Source organism: Podarcis melisellensis, assembly GCF_964234715.1.
Source record: "Podarcis melisellensis genome assembly, chromosome: 3".
Lineage (NCBI taxonomy): Eukaryota > Metazoa > Chordata > Lepidosauria > Squamata > Lacertidae > Podarcis > Podarcis melisellensis.
The window spans coordinates 38,503,390-38,525,349 of record NC_138530.1 but is presented as its reverse complement, the minus strand read 5'-3'; the positions used below and the strand labels follow the sequence as shown (position 1 = coordinate 38,525,349).

At 45.7% G+C, this 21,960-nt stretch overlaps 1 protein-coding gene across 5 annotated transcripts in view; it reads left to right on the top strand.

Annotated features, from left to right (window-relative positions):
• TMEM63B (transmembrane protein 63B) overlaps window positions 1-21,960 on the top strand; it is a 74,488-nt gene that overhangs the window by 43,123 nt on the left and 9,405 nt on the right. For all 5 annotated transcript variants that reach the window (XM_081905651.1, XM_081905650.1, XM_081905648.1 and 2 more), the window contains 15 exons: window positions 5,319-5,409; window positions 6,598-6,635; window positions 7,256-7,398; window positions 10,203-10,254; window positions 10,452-10,560; window positions 11,905-11,975; window positions 13,098-13,178; window positions 13,549-13,672; window positions 15,038-15,171; window positions 15,931-16,068; window positions 16,353-16,506; window positions 18,335-18,441; window positions 19,197-19,283; window positions 20,770-20,835; window positions 21,427-21,589. In XM_081905651.1, coding sequence (XP_081761777.1) covers window positions 5,319-5,409; window positions 6,598-6,635; window positions 7,256-7,398; window positions 10,203-10,254; window positions 10,452-10,560; window positions 11,905-11,975; window positions 13,098-13,178; window positions 13,549-13,672; window positions 15,038-15,171; window positions 15,931-16,068; window positions 16,353-16,506; window positions 18,335-18,441; window positions 19,197-19,283; window positions 20,770-20,835; window positions 21,427-21,589 — 1,558 coding nt within the window. The remainder of the gene's footprint in view (window positions 1-5,318; window positions 5,410-6,597; window positions 6,636-7,255; window positions 7,399-10,202; window positions 10,255-10,451; window positions 10,561-11,904; window positions 11,976-13,097; window positions 13,179-13,548; window positions 13,673-15,037; window positions 15,172-15,930; window positions 16,069-16,352; window positions 16,507-18,334; window positions 18,442-19,196; window positions 19,284-20,769; window positions 20,836-21,426; window positions 21,590-21,960) is intronic.

Sequence of the window (21,960 nt, the reverse complement as noted above, 5' to 3'; positions counted from 1 at the left end):
TCATGACTCCCGAGGCGGGCGTCACGACACAGGGTGCATGTGCAGCGTCACTACGTACGACGCATGCACCGTACGTAGTGACGCAGCATATGCGGTGTATAGCGGTTTGCCGCCGGCGCCACTCCAGCACCATACGGACGGTGCCGGGATCCCTCCGTTGCCGTTGCAGCTGCGAACACTGCTGTGGTGGCGACAGAGGGATGCCGGCACCGTCCATACAGTGGTGGAGTGGCACCAGCGGCAAACCGCTATACAGTGCAACACCACACATGTGCTGTATTTAGCTGCAGCCGCGAACTGAGGATCCTCTAAAGGCGGCTGCGGCAGCGCTGTAGCTGCTCACACCACCGTGAGCCCCCGCAGGGTGACTCCTTGTCACCCCGCAGGCATGGAGACCGGGGCATACCGCCCCCCATGCCTCCCCCCCCCTGTTGTGACGCCACTGATAGCAACAATGCCCACCCTGTTGGTATATTTGGGGGGCCAGCCCTACCGTGAGGTGAGGTGCAATTCAAGAGAGCCAAAGAGTAAAGTTATTTCATTTGCTTCACCACATGAAAATATAGTGTGGATTTCCTGACTCAGGCACAAAATTCCCCTCAACCAGGCTTTGGTCTGATTAATATTACATGGCCTTTTAAATGGATGTCTTTTTGTGGGGGGGCAGGTTATTGTTTTGTTTTAGCTATTTATTTTGTGCTTTTATCCTGTATTTTTATCTTGTGAACCGCCCTGAGATCTTTGGGTAAGGGTATACATTTAAGAATCATAATCATAATAATGTTTCGTGAGATATGGCAACGAAAGGAAAACCTGGACCTCACAATGACAATTTCTGAGAGGAGAGTGTTTAAACAGGCCAGGAGATGTGGTGAGGCTCATATTTGTGTGTGGAACCCCTGCGCCACTTGTCGGTTTTAGCTCCAGTTTTGGGCAGGGAGAAGGGCTTGTGCCCCTCCAGTCAGGAGACCCACCTGCTACTCACCACCATTACTGCCAGCTACTGCTGCCAGCAGGGAGGGAGGCAGGAAGGGACAGTGGAGAGGGGATGAAATAAGAAAAGATCAGTGGCGGCAGCACCTGCTGCTTCTCCTCTTCATCACCATCCTCACTCACTTGCTCACCTTCTTTGAACAATAGCAAAAAAAAAAAATTTAAGGTGGGGGAGCCACAGGGCAAGTTTGCTCTTGGGCCATGCCAGGGCATGTGTTCGCCAGCCATGCCGCCAGTCCCAAACAATTCCAAGATGGCTGTCCTTTATTACAGTCATACCTCAGGATAAATACACTTCAGGATAAGTATTTTCAGGTTGCGCTCCTCAGCGACCTGGAAGTAATGGAGTGCATTACTTCCAGGTTTCGCCGCTCGCACATGTGTCAAAATGATGTAATGCGCGGAAGTGGCGAAACGTGACCCGCTCAGACGTGCAGTCACGTCTTACGTTCTGTTCAGGCTGCAAACGGGGCTCCGGAATAGATCCCGTTCACATCCTGAGGTACCACTGTACTGCATTTATATACCTGTTTTCTGCAAAGGGGGGGGGCGGGTACATGGTTCTCCCCCTCCCCATTTTTATCCTCATAACAGCCCTTTGAGGTAGGTTAGGCTAAGAGACCTGAAGTCCCCCAGCAACATTCATGGCTGAGCGGGGGCAAACTTCAAACCCTTGTCTCCTAGATCCTAGGCAAACACGCTTAACCACCCCCCCCAAACCTGGCACAGCACTACTTGTTGATCAATGGAAGATTCACTAAATGGGTGTGGAGGCCTACTTGATTATCATCCCACATGTTCCAGGAGTGAGTCCTGGCATAAGAAAAGCAGGCTTCCATGCCGAGCCCCAAGTCCTAGTTACCGGTAAGTGGCCCAGCCTAGCAGCTATTACAGTCTGGTCATGTCTGGGCCTTTGGCACAGGGCGTGTATTTCGCTGCATAGCACTTTGCTTCCTCCTCACTGGCACAGTATGGAAGTTTCATCACACAGTGTTTGGTAGCTCGGTGATAGAGTGCCTCAGCACTGCATCCCTGGGTCCATTCCCTGACATATCCAGGAAAAGCTGGGAGTGTCCCCTGCCAGAAAATCTGGAGAGCCACTGCCAGTCAGTGTAGACAGCACTGAGCTGGGTGGAGGAATGGTCTGACTCAGCCTAAGGCTGTCCATAAATCTCCTTATCTTCTTCTGTCTTTATTACTCAATGTAGCCCTATTCTCCCCCTCTACAGCCACATTCACACCTGCTGGTGAATCAGTCATTTATTCTTCAGTGGGAGGAGGGGAGCATATGCCCACCCCCTCACAGGCAGATTGGAGGCGGGGGAGGGGGGATTTTGCAGCCCTACTGGGATCCACATTGCCACTTCTTACATCAGGCAGCGCCAAACCCACTTCTGAAATCTGCCTGGCAACATGCTGCCCTCCAGCTCCCCCTTGTGACTGTTCCCTTTCTATGTTCCCTTTTAATGCACCCTGTTGCAAACATTTAAACACAGAATGAGCATTGGGATTAAAAAAGGGAAAGGCTACATGGTGCTCAGCTCATCTGTGTCTGGGACGTGAAGCTGTCATACCTTTTGTTTTCCCAGGGTTCCACTTGAGTGCACACTATACAATACATCTGCAGTCCCCTTTTAGGGCTTGGAGGCATTTGGCCACTGTTCCGATCTGTGAACAGGGGAAGGAGTGGAGGCCAGACTCCATGCTGTTGCCTTGCTTACATGACTCCCTTCTCTCTTAACTAATGCTAAATGTGCATTAATCATCCAGGTCCCTGCGGGGCCTTACCACGAAGCCTCTCTTGCTAGCCTCCAGACTTCTTGAAAATCCAGATGGGTCAGTTTAAAAAATATTGTCATAGAGGTTAGGCAAGCAACACCCCTCCAGAGTGTGTGTGTGTGTGTGTGTGTGTGTGTGTGAAATGAGCTGTACCTTTTCAGAACCTGCTAGTACTCTGAAAGCTCATTCTGATGGTGAGCAGAGAATCACAAGGATGGGGCAATACTTTCTCCTCTGTGCTCAAAATGAGAAGCAGGCAGCACTGCCTCTGCTGATCCCAGAGAGGCCTCTTGCCACTCACATGGTCTGAAAAGACCAACAGGGGTTGAAGCATCTGCAGCTGGGATGGGAAACATGTGGCTCTCCAGATTTTTCAGGACTACAACTCTGATCATCCCTGGCCCTTGGCTGTGCTGGCTCTGGCTGATGGCGGGTTGGAACTCAACTTCTGGAGGTCACCAAGTCAGCCACCCCTGATCTAGAGCACTGCTTACGTTCTGTGCTCTTGATGCCCAGAAGAAACACAATCTAGACAAGCGCTATAAAAAGCTCTACCGCGTATCAACCATTTCACATACTCTGGGGTAATTCTGTTCATCTCCTGCAATGTTACAAGTACCCGACATAGAATTTAGAGAATTTCAGCTTTCGAATACATGCATACTTCTAATCTTCTTGGCTTACATGGTGTTGGGAGCTAATCATGGTGACAATAATTAGTTAAGTGGGCAGAAATCACTGAGCTTTTAATGACACATTGAATGCTACATACATAATAAACCACATTATGCACTCAGGAATTCAAATTGTTTATCACCTACTGTATCATCCAGAAGATGAACAAGGTACATTTCCAACTCCTAAAATTTCCGTCTAATACAGCCTAAGTTCCATAGTCAACTGAAAGGATTTCTGTTCAAAACTCTAGTTTACTTTATGCATATTGTTATTTCTGCCACTAACAGTTTCATCTTCTTAACCCATGTTTTTAATTTGGTACTCTGCACTAGCCTGTGTGACACTGAGATCCTTAGGTGTTTGCTGGAGGAAAGAGGTTTTCTTTCTGCCTTGGTAGCCATGTGTGTGCTGTCTTCCAATAATTCCATAGGAGCCTCCCTGACTTGTCACAAGAGGGAAAATGCAGGCCATCACATCTGACCAGTTGTTGATTTCACCTTCTTCTTGTTCGCTCATCTCCTTTTCAGAAGACTTAACCTTCTCTTTCTCGCATCTCCTGACTGTCGTATGCAAGTTTGGCTGCATAGTAGGTGATGGGCAGCTTGGATTGCTTCTGTCCAATGCATGTGGCACACTAGTGGTGTCTGAATTCTTTGGGCATCGCTGATGGGGCCTTGTGGTGTTGGAGCAGTCTGGTGAATAAAAGCCCTTCTCTTTCTCTTATGTTGCAATGTTAACGTCACTTACCTAGCAGTAAGCCCCGTTGAATTCAGTAGGACTTACTTCTGAGTAGGCATGGTTAGGATTGCACTGATAGTCACAAACTACTCATTTTTTAAAAAAAAAAATCGTTATCATTTATTCCAGTAGCCCTTTCCTGGCCATAAAAGATGCATTCTATTTACCTTGCATGTGTAAAATAGATTAGGTTGAGGGACCAGTAACCTGTCAAAGACCACGAGGATATATTTGGTTATTTGTATTTTTAAAATTATCTCTCCTTTCTAGTGCCCATGTATCATTTCATAAGCTGCCTTTCCCCCTCAAAAATGGCCATATCTTTTCTGCTGCAAGCACATGGATTGGGCTGTTGCCGCAGGATTAAGCTCTGTGTTGGAAATTGGAATTCATGAGCAGAGCCACATGTATATTGCAATTCCATAGGAGTGCAGAACGTAACATCTGGCATTGGGCACACACCTTAGCTGACTGGAAATATTTCAGTTTTTAACAATGCTCCTAGCTGTTAGGGCTGCTGAGACATGCTCAAAAGAATACGGACAATGCCTGCTGAAATCTCCAAGGTGGCTGAATGAGAATCCAGCAGTTGAGGACTAGATTTCTTTTGCCTGGTCTTTGCCTTACTCCATGAGTAGCAAAAGCGTAACAAAGCATAGCAAAAGCAAAGAAAAAAGAGGGGGGAAAGCTTTAGAGTGCAGAATAAATGAAAGTACATGAAATTTTATGTGAAGTGAGAGCATCTATACAGGATAAAGACTTGAGATTTTTCTTGATGCAGCACTTTGATTGGGTGCAGAGTACACACATCCCTACTTATGAAGCAGCCCTGGAAGTGCACTGCAGATGCCCATGTCTGGACCTAAACCTCTAAGGCTGCTTCTGTGGAGCCCAGCATCTTGGCTCTTGTGATGGAGAGGTTTGCATTGGATCAGAGTAAAGGGAAAGAGAGGGGCAATCTCTGCTAATGGCTTTTTTCTCTCTTGCCTTTTCTCTCTCTGGACTCTCTGGAAGTTTTCTCTTCATCTCGCCTGGGGCAAACTGGCTTGCGTTAACTACTCTGGTGGCCTTCTGGTTTTCTCAGTCTCTTCCCAGGCCCTGATTAACTGTCCCCTCTGTTGCAATTCCAGTGTGGCGTCCGCCTTGCATTCTGACAGCCATGACCGCTACGAGCGCCTCACTTCCGTCTCCAGCTCTGTGGACTTTGACCAAAGAGACAATGTGAGTGGCAGGCAAAAGCAATCCATAGTTTTCCCAGCAGCGCTCTGCAATTAAGCCCTTGCATCGAGGAAAATGGGAAATGAAGGGGTGGCGGTGCTCCTTGCTCAATTTCAATGTGCACAGTGATGATCGATAGTGGGGATGTGGTGTGAGCAAAGTCCCCTGATGTTATTGATCACGTAGGGCAAGTGCATGACAAGCCACATACAAGGGGCAATTTCCACTCCAGTTGGGTCTCAGGAGGGAAGACGTAACATTTGCAGCAGGAGTAGCACCCTCTGTGGCTGTAACTTAATTAACAAAAATGGATGTTGCAATGTGCTTCACAGTTGATGTGATGTTATTTCATAGAATTGTAGAGTTGTCAAGCGGGGATAGCCAACATTTAAGGAGTCAGTATCTAAGGCTGTCAAGCAGCTTCTAATGAAGGCAAGGTGTTTGAGCCTTCACAATATTCAGAGCTGGGACCTAGAAGAGCTTAAGCTATCAAAATTTTGGAGAACAACAATATTAAAGAGCTGGCATTTCCCAGCCCAAGGGATTGCATGCCAGCAGGTATGGCCTGAGGCAAAAAGTAGATTGGACTTTTACAGCTGGGATAGCATGAGACTCTTAATCCCAGGGTTGTGGGTTTGAGCCCCACCTTGGGCAAAAGATTCCTGTATTGCAGGGGACTGGAATAGATGACCCAGGTAGTCCCTTTCAACTCAACAATTCAGTGATTTATACAATAGGCTACGTTCAGTCTCACAAAATTCAGAGCTTAAACACCTATTCCTTTCTAGACAAGCATGAAGCATTGTTGCAGTACAAGGCATGTTCCACCCATCCAAAGCACTTGAGGGGAGGGTGCAGAGCAGGGCCAGCAAGGGGTATCCTAGGCAGAGCCCTTGGGGGCAGATAAAGAAGCCTAGGGGGCCACATGCAAGCCTGAGGCCTGGGGTTCCGCACCATAACTTACAGTGACGTGTAGCAATTATATGGCAAGTTTGTCCATGTGGGCTTGTTTGTAACCTTACTTGTCTTAGAACTGATCTGGCCGTTGCCTCGTTTCAGTTCTTCCATCTTGGTAGGAGAAGCTGGTAGATCTGAGGTTGTAGGGGGCTCTGTACTAGTTGAGAAAAAGTAGCAAAGTGGGGAAAAGTGAAAGAACTCTGATTAACTCAGGCTTGTTTTGTCTCCGCACAGGGCTTCTGCTCCTGGCTGACAGCAATCTTCAGGATAAAGTAAGTTCTCCCATCTCCATGCAGAAGGTCCCCACTTCTTGTTCTTGCATCTAGTACCATCCATCAGAAGGAGCAACATGGCAGAAGTCCTGACACTGCAGGGTCATATCGCTGTTGTCATTCATTGTTAGACCAGGGGCTCTTTAGAATCGAGAGCAGGGATGGGGAACCTGATGCCCTCCAGTGCTTGTTGGGCTCCAGCTCCCCTTAGCTGCAGCCAGCCTGGCCAGTGTGGGATGATGGAAGCTGTAGTCCCTGAGCCAAAGGTCCCCAGCCCAAGAATAAGGATCCTCTGTTGCTCAAGATGAAAACAGATTTAGTCCTCAGGCTCTCCTGGATTAATTAAAGATGGCAGGACCTGAATCCTCAGTATATAGACTGAGAGCACTGGTGGGAAACAGAGCTGATAATAATCCCACAAATGTTCTGCGACCCAGGGGAACTAGAAGCAGAAGGGTGGAAATAGAGGCTAGTGAAATTTGACAGCATTTGGGCAGGGGAGTAGGGGGGGGCAGCAGTGCACTCACTTCATTGCTCTGAAATGTTGACTGTGCATCACAACTTGCCCCCACGATTCCTCTAGGTAGCCAGCAGCTCACCCCCTTTCTGTTCCTTCCCAGGGATGATGAGATCCGGGAGAAGTGTGGGGCCGACGCAGTCCATTACCTCTCCTTCCAGCGGCACATCATTGGTCTGCTGGTGGCTGTGGGCGTCCTCTCTGTGGGCATCGTTCTGCCAGTGAACTTCTCAGGGGACCTGCTAGGTAAGCGGAGAGGCGGCTTCTTACTATTCCTGCTGGGAAAGTATTAGACAATCTCACTCAGTTCTGGGAGGGACCTGCTCATCCTAGTGCTGGCTAAAGAGGCTAAAGAGAATAGTGATGATTCAGACACAGGAGCATGTCTTTCTATTTCAAATAGCTCGCCATGACGCAGGAGGGCCCCTTGGGAGTACTAAAAGGAAGCATGAGGAGAAATAATCAATACTAACAGTCATTTCAACCTGAGCTTTCTAGCTCTTCATCGCTGAGCTTTAGGACTGAGTGAGCTGCAATCTCTACATCTATCCCCAAACCTGGATGGTACAGCCTGAAAAGGAGGATATTTTACCTCCTGGCTCTAAGTGGGAAATTGGGATCAGGGAGTGCCCATCCGATAGCATACATCTTTCTACCCTAATTGCACCATTTACCCAATTAGGAGACTTTTTGGCAGTCAGCCTGGCTGTGCTCATCTGCCCGGCTTAAAGAATCATTCAAGGGATTATATGGAATGGAGGAAATGCTTTCTTCCCAATCTTGGTTAAACTTCCCCAAGAATCCTTTTAGCATTGAAGCAGACAAAACACATAAAAGCTTAGAGCCCCTGCCCACATTTGCTGACCTCTTAAGCTCCAGAGAGTTTAGACCACCTGGCAGATGAATAATCCTGAAGATGGGTGGGAAATTAGGGCCAATGGATGGGCTCCCCTGACCCCAACTGACCTCTAACCCCTTTAGGTCCTTGGCTAAAGGGAAGCAAGGGACAGACCATTTTCCACTCTTCAGACTAAGACTATACCGGCACTTTACCCTCTTGTTGCCAAGTTCCTTCGTGTAGGCCTCGTTTGGTCTTCCATTTTGAACCAATATTTTTCTAGAAATCTAGAGGTTAATTGACAAAGCACAGTGTTTTACATAAGAGGAATTTCTGTCTAACTCTGCTTGTCTGCCAGAAGGTTCTGCCATGGCCTTGACTAAATAGTGTAGTCATGTACTCAGAAGTAAGCACTATTGCATTCACCAGGCCTTACGCTCAGGTAAGCGTGTATAGGATTGCAGCTTAAAGTTTATCCTCCCTCCCAGACAGCTAGTCAAACACCATGCTGTTTTGAGTTTAGACTTTGTTAATGTTACCAGCATATGGTGTCGGTCTTTCAGAAGCCTTAAACTATCAGCTTACAACCTAAAGCTCAGTAATGCAGTTCAACAAAGCATACAGCTACAATTAGTTTGATGGTGGGTTCAGTTTCTATTTCATACTACAGTATTTTTTTAAAAAACAAACAAACGTGATAATGTTTGGGTTTGTTTTCTGGTTTTTAATAGAGTTATACCTCTAATAATACATTATTCTCAAAATATAAAATATAGACTAAGATAAACAACATTAAGTTCCCAAGTCTTACCAGCTCTTGTTTAAGTTGCTGCCATCTTGGAGTTCCAAGCAAGAGAGCTTCAGATGGTAGGATGCTCATACATTCAAACATCATATCATTTTATACAGTTTTGTAAAATCATATGAAGATGTTAACTGCTTCATAAATTTGGCACACAATCTAAACTATCCAATTGTTTCTTGAGATTAAAATATATAAAAGAATACCCCTCCTTACTAAATTATTATTCCTAAGCAAAAAGTCCCATATATTTCTATTAGATAAGGTCAATCCTAAATTTATTAATTCACTTTTGGCAAGTCTTAACTCAGATTTTTAACCATAAAATTAATACGTGACCTTTTGCAACTATCCTTGTCGTGACAAACATACACTTAAGTTTACAATGTTTACAATTTTCTAACATGAAATTATTGACCCTTTACATTGATTATTATTTATTGACCATTAACAAAACTTTAAGTACATGTTAATACTGTAGATTGACCATCGGATTGGCCTAATTCCCCTCTGACCTGAGTCACAGGGTTTTGACACAGCATTCTTTTTATAGAAATGATACCGATCATTTGGTGAATTAAGTAAGTTACCAGAATTCATTATAGCCCTTTGCTCTGTGGGCAGCAGCCTCCAGGAAATGCCAGAGATGAATTTGGGATGAGATGAATTTCATTTATATTCTGCCAGAGCCCTGGGACATTTATAGTAATGGCTCACCCCATTGTGCAGATTCAAACCGTCAGCCTTCTGATCAGCATGCCCAAGAGGCTCCATGGTTTAGACCACAGCGCCACCCACACCCCAGCTTCTGCCAACCTAGCAGTTCAAAAGCATTCCAGTGCAAGTAGATAAATAGGTACCACTGTGGCAGGAAGGTAAATGGTGTTTCCGTGCACTCTGGTTTCTGTCATGGTGTTCCGTTGTGCCAGAAGCAGTTTAGTCATGCTGGCCACATGACCCAGAAAGCTGTCTCTGGACAAACACTGGCTCCCTCGGCCTGAAAGCAGATGAGCACCACACCCCATAGTTGACTTTGACTGGACTTAACCATCCAGGGTTCCTTTACCTTACCTTATAGTAATGGCAATAAAGTTTTTCATGGTATTCATCCTTTTCAATAAACCATGAGATACTTGGATGAAATGGTTAAGGTTGGAAGTTGAATCTCTGGAGCAGCTCAAAAAGAAGTAAATGAATAGTCACTAAATGAAGAAAGATTGAGCGTCAGCAGAAGAGCATGGAGAATTTCAAAGTCTCCCATTACAGCAGGCATTGGGCTGTTTGCCTCATCATCTAATCCAAGCCACTTTGAGTCTCTCTGATAAAAGCAGAGCAATTTCGTTCCAGCAGCTTGATGCCTTCTCATTGCATTGCACCCAATTCATGATTCTTTACTTGTTTTCTTGCCAGAGAACAACCCCTACAGCTTTGGGAGAACAACTATTGCTAACTTGAAATCTGGGTAAGTATGATATTGGGGTGCTATCAAGGAACCATGTTTTCCAAAAAGGAAGAGGAGGAGGAAATATTCATATTATTGAAGGGGACTATTATCTGGGAGGCTTGTGGATTAGCACTGGGATAAATGGGCTGACCCAAAATGCAGAAGATACGTTCAAGCAGAGATAAGTATTGGGCATTTCCTTTCCTTTGTGACAGGAATAACCTGTTATGGCTGCACACGTCCTTTGCCTTCCTGTACCTGTTGCTGACTGTGTACAGCATGCGCCGGCACACCTCCAAGATGCGCTACAAGGAGGATGATTTGGTAAGTCCAAACTGGCATCCAGCTAGACTTGGTCAGCTGGAGCAAGCAACCTCCTTAATTGGGTGATGTCCTACAGTAGGTCATGGGCACTGCATTTCCTGCTCCTCTGATTTCTAAGTTTCTTTTTTTCATTCTCCTTTTGCAATTGTGATATCTGTTTACTTGTTTCAGGCATGTGAGTTTGGGGAGCTTTCCTTAGTAGCTTTTCTAATAGTTCGGAGTTTTTAAAAATACATTGTTCTGACCTTCTTTCAGTTATTATTTTGCCATTAAATGAGATCCTGTTCTCTTCAAACACACCCTTTCCTACCTCCCTGGTGCCAACCCAGACATAATTATCATTTATTATTTACATGATGCCATCAGGAATAAAAACATTCAGATATTAGCCTTGAAGAATTTAAAACCTAAAATTCAACTCAGCAGGGACAATGGAGGAATGAGATAGAGGGGAAAACACGAAGAAGAGGAATCTGTTTTATTTATTTACAATTGCTTCTATTCTACTCTTCTTTCCTAATGAGATCAGAGTGGCATATAATTAAAAAACAGTAACAGAGTATGTAAAATAACAAACAACATTGCTCTCCTAGCAGTGCAACAATAAAACTGCTAGCACATTTGCAAAGCTAAGCAGTGTCCAGTATGGTTTCAAATTGGATTGGGGGCTGCGTGTTGAGATTCCTGCATTGCAGGGGGTTGGACTAGATGACCCTTGGAATCCCTTCCAACTCTGCAATTCTATGACTAAACGTAAAGCAGCCAAAATATCCACTATTGCAAAGAAAAGTTTTAAGTGCCTCCCTGATATGCAAACAGTGAAGTAATATGACTCTCCCAGGAGAGTGAATTCCAAGGCTTGGGAGGGTGGCACAGAAAAGGCCCTATTGAGCAATGCATTATTATGGAAAGCTGATTGGGAAATGAGAGGGACCTCTGTGGAAGAGCTCAGTTCTTGAGCAGGAGTTATGTAGGGAAAGGCAGTCCTGGTCCCAATTCATTTAGGCCAGGAAATGGATAGGCAGCCAATGTATCTGGTAAAAAGGAGAGTACCACGAGCCCTATGTACGACCCCCATGAAAAGCCTAGTTGCCATATTCTGAACAGACTGAAGTTTCAAATGGTCTTCAAAGGTAACCCCACTTAGAGCTTATGAACAATGATAAGACATATTCCATTTCTGCTTCTCCATTTCACTTGATTTGAGAGCAGGGTGCATTTAACATAAATTCACAACACATAAATCCCATAAACCGATACTTCGCTTGGGCTTAGTCTCCATTTCCTGCTTCAACTGTGAAAGACCTCAGATCTAACGTTCTCTCTGCCTCTTGTCTGCTCCAGGTGAAGCGAACTCTCTTCATTAACGGAATCTCAAAGTATGCCGAACCTGAAAAGATCAGAAAGCATTTTGAGTGAGTCTTGTTCCCTGGATCCTTTAATTTCTTAGCTCGACCCTCCTCTGACAAAGAAAAAAAATATATAAATCAGCTATATATATAAATCAGCCAGTTTTTCTTTGGATAATTTTTTAACCCAACACCGTACCTTTGTATGCCTTAGATCAGAGCTAGCCAATGTACTTCCCTCCAGATGTTGTTTGCTGCAGCTCCCAGCTCCCTTGAGCAATACATGGGCCAGACCATTGGTACATCTAGCTCAGTATTGTCTACACTGGCAGGCAGCAACTTCTCAGGATTTCAGATGGGGAGTATTCTCCTGGAGATGTTGAGGATTGAGCCTGGTACTTTCTGGAAGCAAGGCTGATTCTCTGCCGCTGAGCTCTGTCCCTTCCTCCTGCTAGCTAGGACTGAAGGGAACTGTAGTGCAGGAACGTTGTCTACCCTTGCCTTAGATCAGGGATAGGCAAACTCAGCCCTCCAGATGTTTTGGGACTACAACTCCCATCATCCCTAGCTAACAGGACCACTGGTCAGGGATGATGGGAGCTATAGTCCCAAAACAGCTGGAGGGCCGAGTTTGCATATGCCTGCCTTAGATGGACATGGTGTCACCCTAGGACAGGGGATGCATTCACTTCTGGGCAAGCTTACAGGGTTCACATGGGCAGGGCTTCTACACATACATCCATGTCCCTCTCTGTCCTCCATCCAGGCATGCAAGAGGCATTATTATCAGGTAGGCAAAAGCATTCATGGAAGGTGCATGGCAAGGCCAATGAGGGGGGGTGACCTGAGGAGGAGGGAAGCGCCTGGGAGTGGGGGGCAGAAGTGTGACCTGGAGAGAATTCGGAGGGCCACATTTGGCTCCTGCTCCTGCAGCTCCACACCCTCTGCCCTAGGTGGCTGTTACACTTCTTAACAGGAATGATGGGCACTTACTTCTTTCAGTCCCGTCCCCCCCGCTTGCTCCTGCAGAGCTTCAGCATGCAGCTGAATCAAAAGCTGAAGAAGCCTTCCTTTTCAGAGTCAAATGTGCTGTTTCAAGCCTGTTCCTTGAATAGGAACTCAACCGGGTTTTGCCAACCCTGCAGGTTTCTAATAAGCTCCTGCATTGTTCCTTTTTCCCGACTGCAGGGAAGCCTACGCCAACTGCACGGTACTGGAGGCACGTCCCTGCTATGATGTGGCCCGGCTGATGTTTCTTGATGCAGAGAGGTACAGTCTGGGATTCGTAGGGAATGGGGGCTTTTAAACCTGATGTGAGAGGTCGGTGTGTGTGTGTGTGTGTGTAATGCGCAGTTTAGCCTGCCGTGAGGTTGCTTATGCAGCAGCAAGCCACATCCAGTTCTAGCACCGCTGGTCACAAATCCTAGGTTTCCAACAGTAGTGGGAGATGGTACAGTTCAGAGGTGAGGGCAGGCAAAGCCAAACTGAAAAGAACAGGAAGAACAGGAAGTGAATATACTGCAGGACTCAGTTGTGCAGAAGACCCAATGCATGCTTTCTTTCTTTCACACCCCAATTTGCCTGCTTTGTCTTGCTAGCTTCTCTGAGCTTCCTCTTCCCCTGCACTCTTCTGTTTCAGGAAAAAAGCAGAGCGTGGAAAGATCTACTTCACCAACTTGCAGTCCAAGGAGAACACGCCCTCCATGATCAATCCCAAGCCCTGTGGCCATCTCTGCTGTTGTGCCATCAAAGGCTGTGAAGAGGTGCAGAGGGGGGAGCAGGGAAATGCAGGGTACTGAGGGGTCCCTGCATAAAGGAGGGGGGTTCTTGATGGCCACAGGTCCATTTTTACCACTAATGGCACTCTGTGAGGCTCATGCTTGTGGAGAAAGTTGTGCCAGGGATCCAGTGGTCACCTAAGCTTGGGCCTTTGGGTTGGATCCAAATTGTCCCTTCCACAATTTGTTCGTTCTATTTCAGGGAAGGGTCTGAGATTCAGTAGAGACTCCTGCTGAAGGAAGTGAGGCATTTTTGTCAATTTATGCCGCCTTTCTGCAACCACCAGTGCCAGCTTCCACACTGCTATGGGGGGGGGGGTCCGCAACACAAGGTCTCAATGTTGTGGGTCACAGGAGGCTTTTGGGGTGGGGTGGGGGAGAATTAGCTAAAATCACCTCTGTCCTCCATGCTTCCTCCAGCAGGGAATCCCATCAGTAGCGTTCCACCTATGCAAAGTTTGGATCCAACCCTGTCTTGGCTGCTGTCCCCTTATCTGTTTCATAGTATCTCTTGAGAACCCTCTGCAGAATACATGTGCCCTGTTCAGCTGCCCTTTTCCTGCACAGTTGCAACTGATCTGCATCCAGTTGTTCCATTCTATACTCACAGCAACTGTCTGGGTGAGATTAGACTGAGGAACTTGCTCAAAGCCACACAAAGGAGCTTAGTGGGTGATGAACACAATTCTTCCTAGTTCAGGTCTACCATCTAGCCCTACTATAACAGAGCAAACTAAAACCCCTTTTTGCCAGGCTGCCAGGGTGGATGGCTAGATTGGGCAGAAGTGTTGCTCTCCCCAGCCCTGCCAGCTTCACCCTAGAGAGTGACACCAGCATCACTCCTACAGTTCAGAGTTTGGCGTTCCACCTGCTGAGTGGATGGCAGCAGTGGATAGCCCTGGAATGGGGCGTTCTTGGGCCACAGGGAGGAGCTGGGTCAGTCACAGATCTCTTGAACCCTGAGCCAGCCCCACAACTATCACATTAGGTTCAAACTGGGTCCAGTTGCTAGGCCATTTCCAGGCTGGCACAGTGCTCTGCCTGTCCCTCACCCTTACCTTCTGATCCAGCATGCTTGGCAGGGCTACAGATGACCCTGCTGCTCCAGGTAGCAGCTGGGGTTAAGACTGAACCCCAGTGCTTTATCATACAAGAGCCTGTGAAACCAAAATATCAAGCGGCTGGTTCAGATGACCAGTTGGTTCCCACTCGCTGAGCAGCCACTGATCCTGAATAAATTGAAATTCAGTATCGCTGTGTGTTGGGCTAACATGCCATAAGTTAGCCCATCGTTTGAGGTGGCGATGTGGCTGCAGGGCTTGTGTTCTCACCTTGTGCATGGTTGCCTAGGTGGAAGCCATGGAGTATTACACCAAACTGGAGGAGAAGCTGAAGGAGGACTACAAGAAGGAAAAGGAGAAGGTGAACGAGAAGCCGTTGGGCATGGCCTTTGTCACTTTCCACAACGAGGCCATTACAGCCATGTGAGTGCCGGGGGCACAGGGTGATGGGGAAGAATCATTTTGATGGCTGGGAGGGAGGGAGGGAGGGAGGGAGGGGGGGAGGGAGGGAGGGAGAACATTTCCCAGAAAAAGGCAACTTGGGTGTCGTTTTAAACCAAGATGGTGGATGGAAACTTTTAAAACTATTAATTTTAAGCACTTACTTCAAAACTGCAATGATTTTTTGGTTTCTTAGAACTGCTGACAGACAGACAGATCTATCTACCTCAGTGTTTCCCAACCTTGGGCCTCCAGCTGTTTTTGGACTACAACTCCCATCATCCCTAGCTAGCAAGACCAGCGGTCAGGGATGATGGGAATTGTAGTCTGACAACGGCTGGAGGCCCAAGGTTGGGAAACACTGATCTACCTACAAACTATCATTTTCTAAAACTCCAGTCATGTTCCCCTTTTGCCTGTCTTATTCAAAGACAGAGTTTTAGTTGTGACTAGTAAAGCAGCTGAGTGAGGCAATAGCTACTGCCACATTGCAGAGACTTGAGAAGGCCTCTGGCCCTCCTCCATGGAAGCTTCATCTCTCCTCCCCTCCTCCTCCTCCTCTTCTTCAGTGCTCTCATGCCTCTGAATCTCGGTTGCTAGGAATCACAGGTGGGCAGGCTGCTCTTGGGCTCAGGTCCCACAGGCCTCTGCTTGGTCTCTGTGAGAACAGGATGCTGGGCTATAGATTGTGCCACTGACCCAGCAGACTTGCCTTACGTTCTGATGTTCTTCTTCCTCCAGAATCCTTAAGGACTTCAATGTGTGCAAGTGCCAGGGCTGCAAGTGCCGTGGGGAACCCAAGGCCTCGTCCTGCAGCGAGTCTCTCCATGTCTCCAACTGGGCAGTCTCATATGCGCCTGACCCTCAGAATATTTACTGGTAAACAAAATGGTGCTTCTCTGTGGCCTAAACTGGGAATTTGCCTTCCTGGCACCATGCTTTGTGCAGGACTCTTTCTGGACTGCATGGATGCCAGAGCGAGAGATGCTTCTCCATAGGCTTGTTGTTAAGGTAGCTATTGGTAGCAGAGTGTTTTTAAAGGGGATGCAGCCACATGAGGACTGGATGCCACAAGGTTTTCCAAAAGCCCCTCCGGTCCAATGTCTCCAGTGTTGGGTTCTGCCACCCTTAAAGTTTGGTTCTTCACTTTGTCTCTCCTTCAGGGAACACCTGTCCATTCGTGGCTTCATTTGGTGGTTCCGCTGCCTGATCATCAATGTGGTGCTCTTCATCCTGCTCTTCTTCCTCACCACTCCTGCCATCATCATCACAACTATGGACAAGTTCAATGTCACCAAGCCTGTTGAGTACTTGAATGTAAGACCTTGACCCGAGAGATTTGGAACTTCCCTTCTCTCTTTAGCTCCATGACACAGGAGGGGAACGGCCTTTGAAAAGTGGCTATTTCCCTTCATATTCAGTAGGATTCAGCCCAGCCTCATGAACCCAGCCCTCTGTGGTTTTGTGGAAACAGAGCAGGAGCAAATTATATTCATGTAGCTATCACTGCACTGTTTGTGTCCTCATGCTGTCAGTGAGGTTGCAAGGAGAAATGACGAGAGAGTGTTTGTGTGTGTGTGTGTGTGTGTGTGTGTGTGAGAGAGAGAGAGAGAGAGAGAGAGAGAGAGAGAGAGAGAGAGAGAGAGAGAACACCTTTGATAGCATAGAACAAGTACATACTTTTAACCTGTGAATAAAAATCCATGGTACTATGTCTTTTTGAAACTTAAGTTCATTCCTTCTGGTTCCCTGTATAATTTTAAGTGCTATAATTACATTCCTTAATGTAATTGTGATAGCTTGACTTGAGGTAGCAGCCTCTGAGGTCCATGTATTATGGGACTGTGGGACCATATAACATCTGGCTCAAGTGATGATGTTATCTGTTGGACCTAAAAGATGTAATTCCACTAGTGGTCAGTGTTTAGAAACTACTACTTTTAAATTAAGTTTGTCTAATTTCGTTTGCACAAATGAAAGGGAAATTATTGACTCAAACCAATCTAGCAAGACCGGTGGTATTGAAATGGTGTGTGTTCATGCTCAGCAGCAAATGACACATTACCAACCAGTTGCCAGCTAAATCAGCTTATATAACTAAACAGATCCAGCTGTGCGTGTGTTCTTTAATGGCACTCCCCTGTGTGATGTTGCCAGTCATTTGTTGAAATTTAAATTAATTAAACTGGCCTTAGGAATTCTGCCGGCCAATTTCTCCAAGTTAAATACAACCATGCATTTACAGTACTGAGGCTCATTAAATAAAAATAACTACAAGTTTCTCCTCAAGTAGTTTGTGGGAGATCTGAACAGACTTGTACTGAGTGTGCAATACTTGAATCAGATAACAAAGAATCCTTCTGCTTTTAAGATAATGAATATTTGTATAAACTTGGCTTATCTGTTAGTATACTGGTTCTTAAAATATGGGGTGGACTCATCTTAGTCAGACATGGTTCTGGGGCATGAAATAGTAAGTGCTTTCATCTTTGCCAAGAGAGCATCCTGGGTGCATTGAATACTCCTGGTGTTTCAAATGGTGTTAATTCACCTGGCAGAGGACTCTTTCACTGGTATGTGGGGATCACTGCAGCCTCACCCATTCTCTTCCCAATGTAATTCAGAACAGAGTTCAGAAAAAGCTGCTGCTTTGTTCCTATTCTCTTTTCCTGTGCCTGGTTTTAGGAGTTCAAAGATCTCTTACACTATTTCACATGTATCCCAAACCACAAATCCTGGCCTGCAGTGGCAGGCAGTAGACACACACTTGTGTGCAAATATCTTTGCATGCTTACCTAGAGAATTGATTGTTCAAGCAGTGTTGTATAGGGGGACAGAAAGCACAGTAAGCATTGAATTCAAGAGTTGTGAGAAACACAGGACTGGCAGCTACAACTGGACTAACATAGATAGGCAGGTCAGGAAACACACTCATTCCAAAACAGACTAGTAATAATCTCTCAAGAAAAGAATATTGCTGTAATATCAATATTGGGTTTATATATTTCACACACATACACGTGTTATGATAACATACAACCAACTTAGCCAACCTAGTGCTCTGCCATTGCACACTTTGTATTCTTGGTTGCTATATATTATTCAGAGCAAGTGACTGGTTGTTTCTTTTTCTTTCTCTTTCCAGAATCCCATCATTACCCAGTTCTTCCCCACCCTGCTGCTGTGGGCCTTTTCTGCTCTGCTTCCCACAATTGTGTACTATTCGGCATTCTTTGAAGCCCACTGGACCAGGTAAAATGGGGAGATTGTCTCTGCCTGCCTGAGAGCTGAACTACTCAGAATCTCCGCTCAGGCCCAGCTGCACTGCACTAAGATTTGATTTCTATGGACTTCATGTTTCTTCTTTTAGCAAACTTTAGAAAAAAACTTCATGCTTCTTCAAATCCCATGAATCCCTACTGAGGAAAATAATAAAAGGCAAAAATATATTGTTCCAAGTTCTTGTTTTTGCAAGCAGTGTTCTTCTCTGATATGTATTTTATTCCTAGAGTTCTACAGTATTAATCTAACAGTATATTGCAAACTACCTTGAGAGCCATTATAGGATGGAAATATGGTGTATACATTTAAAAATATTAAACCAAGGAGGCCTTGCCAGCCCTTATTCACATGTTATGTTATGCATACCTTAATCTGTACCTCAGGAGGGTAGCAGCACAAGAACAAGCCTTTTCAGTGGTGGCCCCCTTGCTTGTGGAAGGCCCTCCCCAGGGAGGCATGCCTGACACCTTCAGTATCTTTTTTTAGACACCAGGCAAGGATTGTTCTCTCTTCCTGGGTTTTTGGACCTTAATTTGGAGGGGGGGGGGCATTTGTGGCCTCCTTTAGTGGGGCAGGATTTGTTGGTCCTGCCTTTTAATTGTTAAGCTGTGTTTTTCGGTAGCTTGGTTGCTCTTATTTGTTTTAATGTAACTAGCTTTGGGTCACTCTTTCAGAAAAGTAACTATCGCATATAATAACTAATAATAAATTATCTGTGCCACTAGGTCTGGAGAGAACAGAACAACCATGCACAAGTGCTACACTTTCCTCATCTTCATGGTATTGCTGCTGCCATCGCTGGGCTTGAGCAGGTAAAAGAAAAGTTGCTGAGTAGAAGAGAACATATCTGGGATGGATCCAAAATATCTATTCTTTCCAATGGTGGTGGCAACTTTCACCATTTCCCCCTTTCTCCTGTGTCTCTCTGGAGTAGAGAGTGCTGCAGGGAAAAGGAGGAAATGCCAAAATCACCTCCCTGCCAAGAAACAGCACCACTGCTGAAATCTCACCCCAAATGGATGGGATCTTGCCCAAAATTGGTGCCGATGGTAGCAGCGCTTCTCTGCTGTTGGCTGTGGTGGTGGGGCTGGCAGGACATCCACAAGCGTGCCACCTGGGGGCTTCAGCCACCTGAGGCAACAGCCTCACCCTGCCTAATGGCTGGACCGACTCTGGCTGTTGTACATCAAAGCAGTGAGGTTGAATGTTAACTCAACATGCACACATCTCCACACCATGTATTTTCAATTCTCGAAGTGTTCATGCAGTCTCTTCTTTGTTGTTTTCATTTTTAATTGAGAAATGATAGGGTGCATTGCAGGACATCACAATAACCTCCATTGAGTGTGTATTAGATTCAAATTAGCTCAAGGAGAATTGAAATGGTCTGTTAAAATTGGAGCTGAGGTGAAAAGCTTGGCTTCAGTCATTGGGGTAGTAAGGCTACAGTCCTGGGCCTACTCACCTTCGAGTAAGCAATGAATGTAGTGGAGTACACACATTGAGAATTTTGCTGAATATTACCTTGAACGAGGCCTGCTTTCTCAGCTTCAGTTCCATATCTCTAAAAAGAAATATTGAATGGCCTACTTGTGGGATCTTGTGAATGGAAAGCCTGTGTGTATGTATATCTCCACACTAAAGTAAAACAAATAGGATTAATTATTATAATAATACAATTTGTAACAAAATGAGTACCAGAAATATGAGAAATGATTCCTTTGAAGTCTAAGTATCCTTTATTTTTGAAAAAAAGTAAGTTACTTTAAAACAACACTAGAAGGCCAGCATATCTAAAATGCTTATTTTTTTGTTGTCTGGTTGTAATACATGCTTTGTTTTCTTAAGTGGCTGTATTGTATAAGCGGATTTGCTTCTATAAATGTAACCTCCTCTAGAATTGCATTAGTAATAAGACCCAGTAAATGCAAAAATAAATTAATAATGGTTCCATTCCCCCATCCTTGGCCTAAAAGAATGGAAGCATCTTTTGTTCTGCTATCGATCTCTTTTAAATCAATGCTTTTAAAGCGATCCCTATATAAATATAATGCCAGTGTGGTGTCAGGAACTTATCTGAGGAGGGAGAGAAAGAATACACAATAAGAAACTGGGTTGGGTTGTTTAATGTGGCCTAGAGCTTTTTCTTGGTCATGGTCTGAGACAGAGGGCTGGCCTTAGATGGACTGGGGCCTTGACCCAGCATAGCAAATAGAGCCTCATGAGAAGTTTGCAGTTGCATCCCAAGTGCCTCGTGGTAATAATTACTCTGCACTCTTTGTGTGCTTCTCTTTCTAGTCTGGATGTATTTTTCCGCTGGCTGTTTGACAAAAAGTTCCTGGCAGAGGCTGCTGTGAGATTTGAGTAAGTAAAGCCTTAAGAGGAGGGAAGTGTGTGGTTTGGTGCCATGCCTGCTGTGGTGCAAATCTCTGCTTCTCACAATCTTCTCCTCCCACCACTTCCTGCTTCCCTTGGTAGGCCACTGTCCGATAACATCAAGCCATTTAAGCATCTGCCCATATGCTGTCAATAACTTATCCTTCGATGCTCCTAGTTGCCATATTTCCTTAAATTACCTACTGTGTAGGCTGTGAATAAGACAAAGCTTTATTTTCTTTGTGAGGCTGGGACACAGAGACCATGCTAACAGAGACACACCTACCACGGTTGGGGAATAAAGGAAAACCACTGTATGTGAACCAACATGGTAACACAGGTGGATGTAGGAGTCACAGGTGTGTTAGACAGCTAATAGCCCCTAATTGGTGGTTCAGGCAGTGGGCACATCCTACACAAGGAGAAAATGACTCAGATGAAGTAGTCAAGGGCATCAGTATATCCACATCTGACCCAAAATTTACTACCCGTTTTCCATTCTGTTAATCCCCACGCTACATTCCATTTGCTTTCCTGGTTGGGAAGCTTTTTTCTATTGCCCTCCTTTCTCTTTCCCAGGTGTGTGTTCTTGCCAGACAACGGGGCCTTCTTTGTGAACTACGTTATTGCCTCTGCCTTCATTGGGAATGCCATGGACTTGCTGCGCATCCCTGGCCTCCTGATGTACATGATTCGCCTCTGCCTTGCCCGCTCGGCTGCTGAACGCAAGAATGTCAAACGGGTACGTGGCTCATGCCAGCAAGAGCTGGTCCAGTCACACAACTAAGGACACAACTGGAACCATATGTCATAAGGGGATATTTGACTGCTGCCTGGAGCGACCCACAGACACAATTGTCTAAAGGTTTCAAAACAGTGGTGCTTTGAAGACAGTTTGGAGGCAGCCCTGTTTAGGGAAGCTTTTAATGTTTGAGGCATTACTGTATTTTAATATTGTTTTGGAAGCCACCCAGAGTGGCTGGGGAAACCCAGCCAGATGAGTGGGGTATAAAAAAATTATTATTATTATTATTATTACTAGGGAGGTTCTTTTGCCTTGTAGTGTTAAAAACAACAACATGGAGATAAGACCCCCAAAAAAATCATATCTAG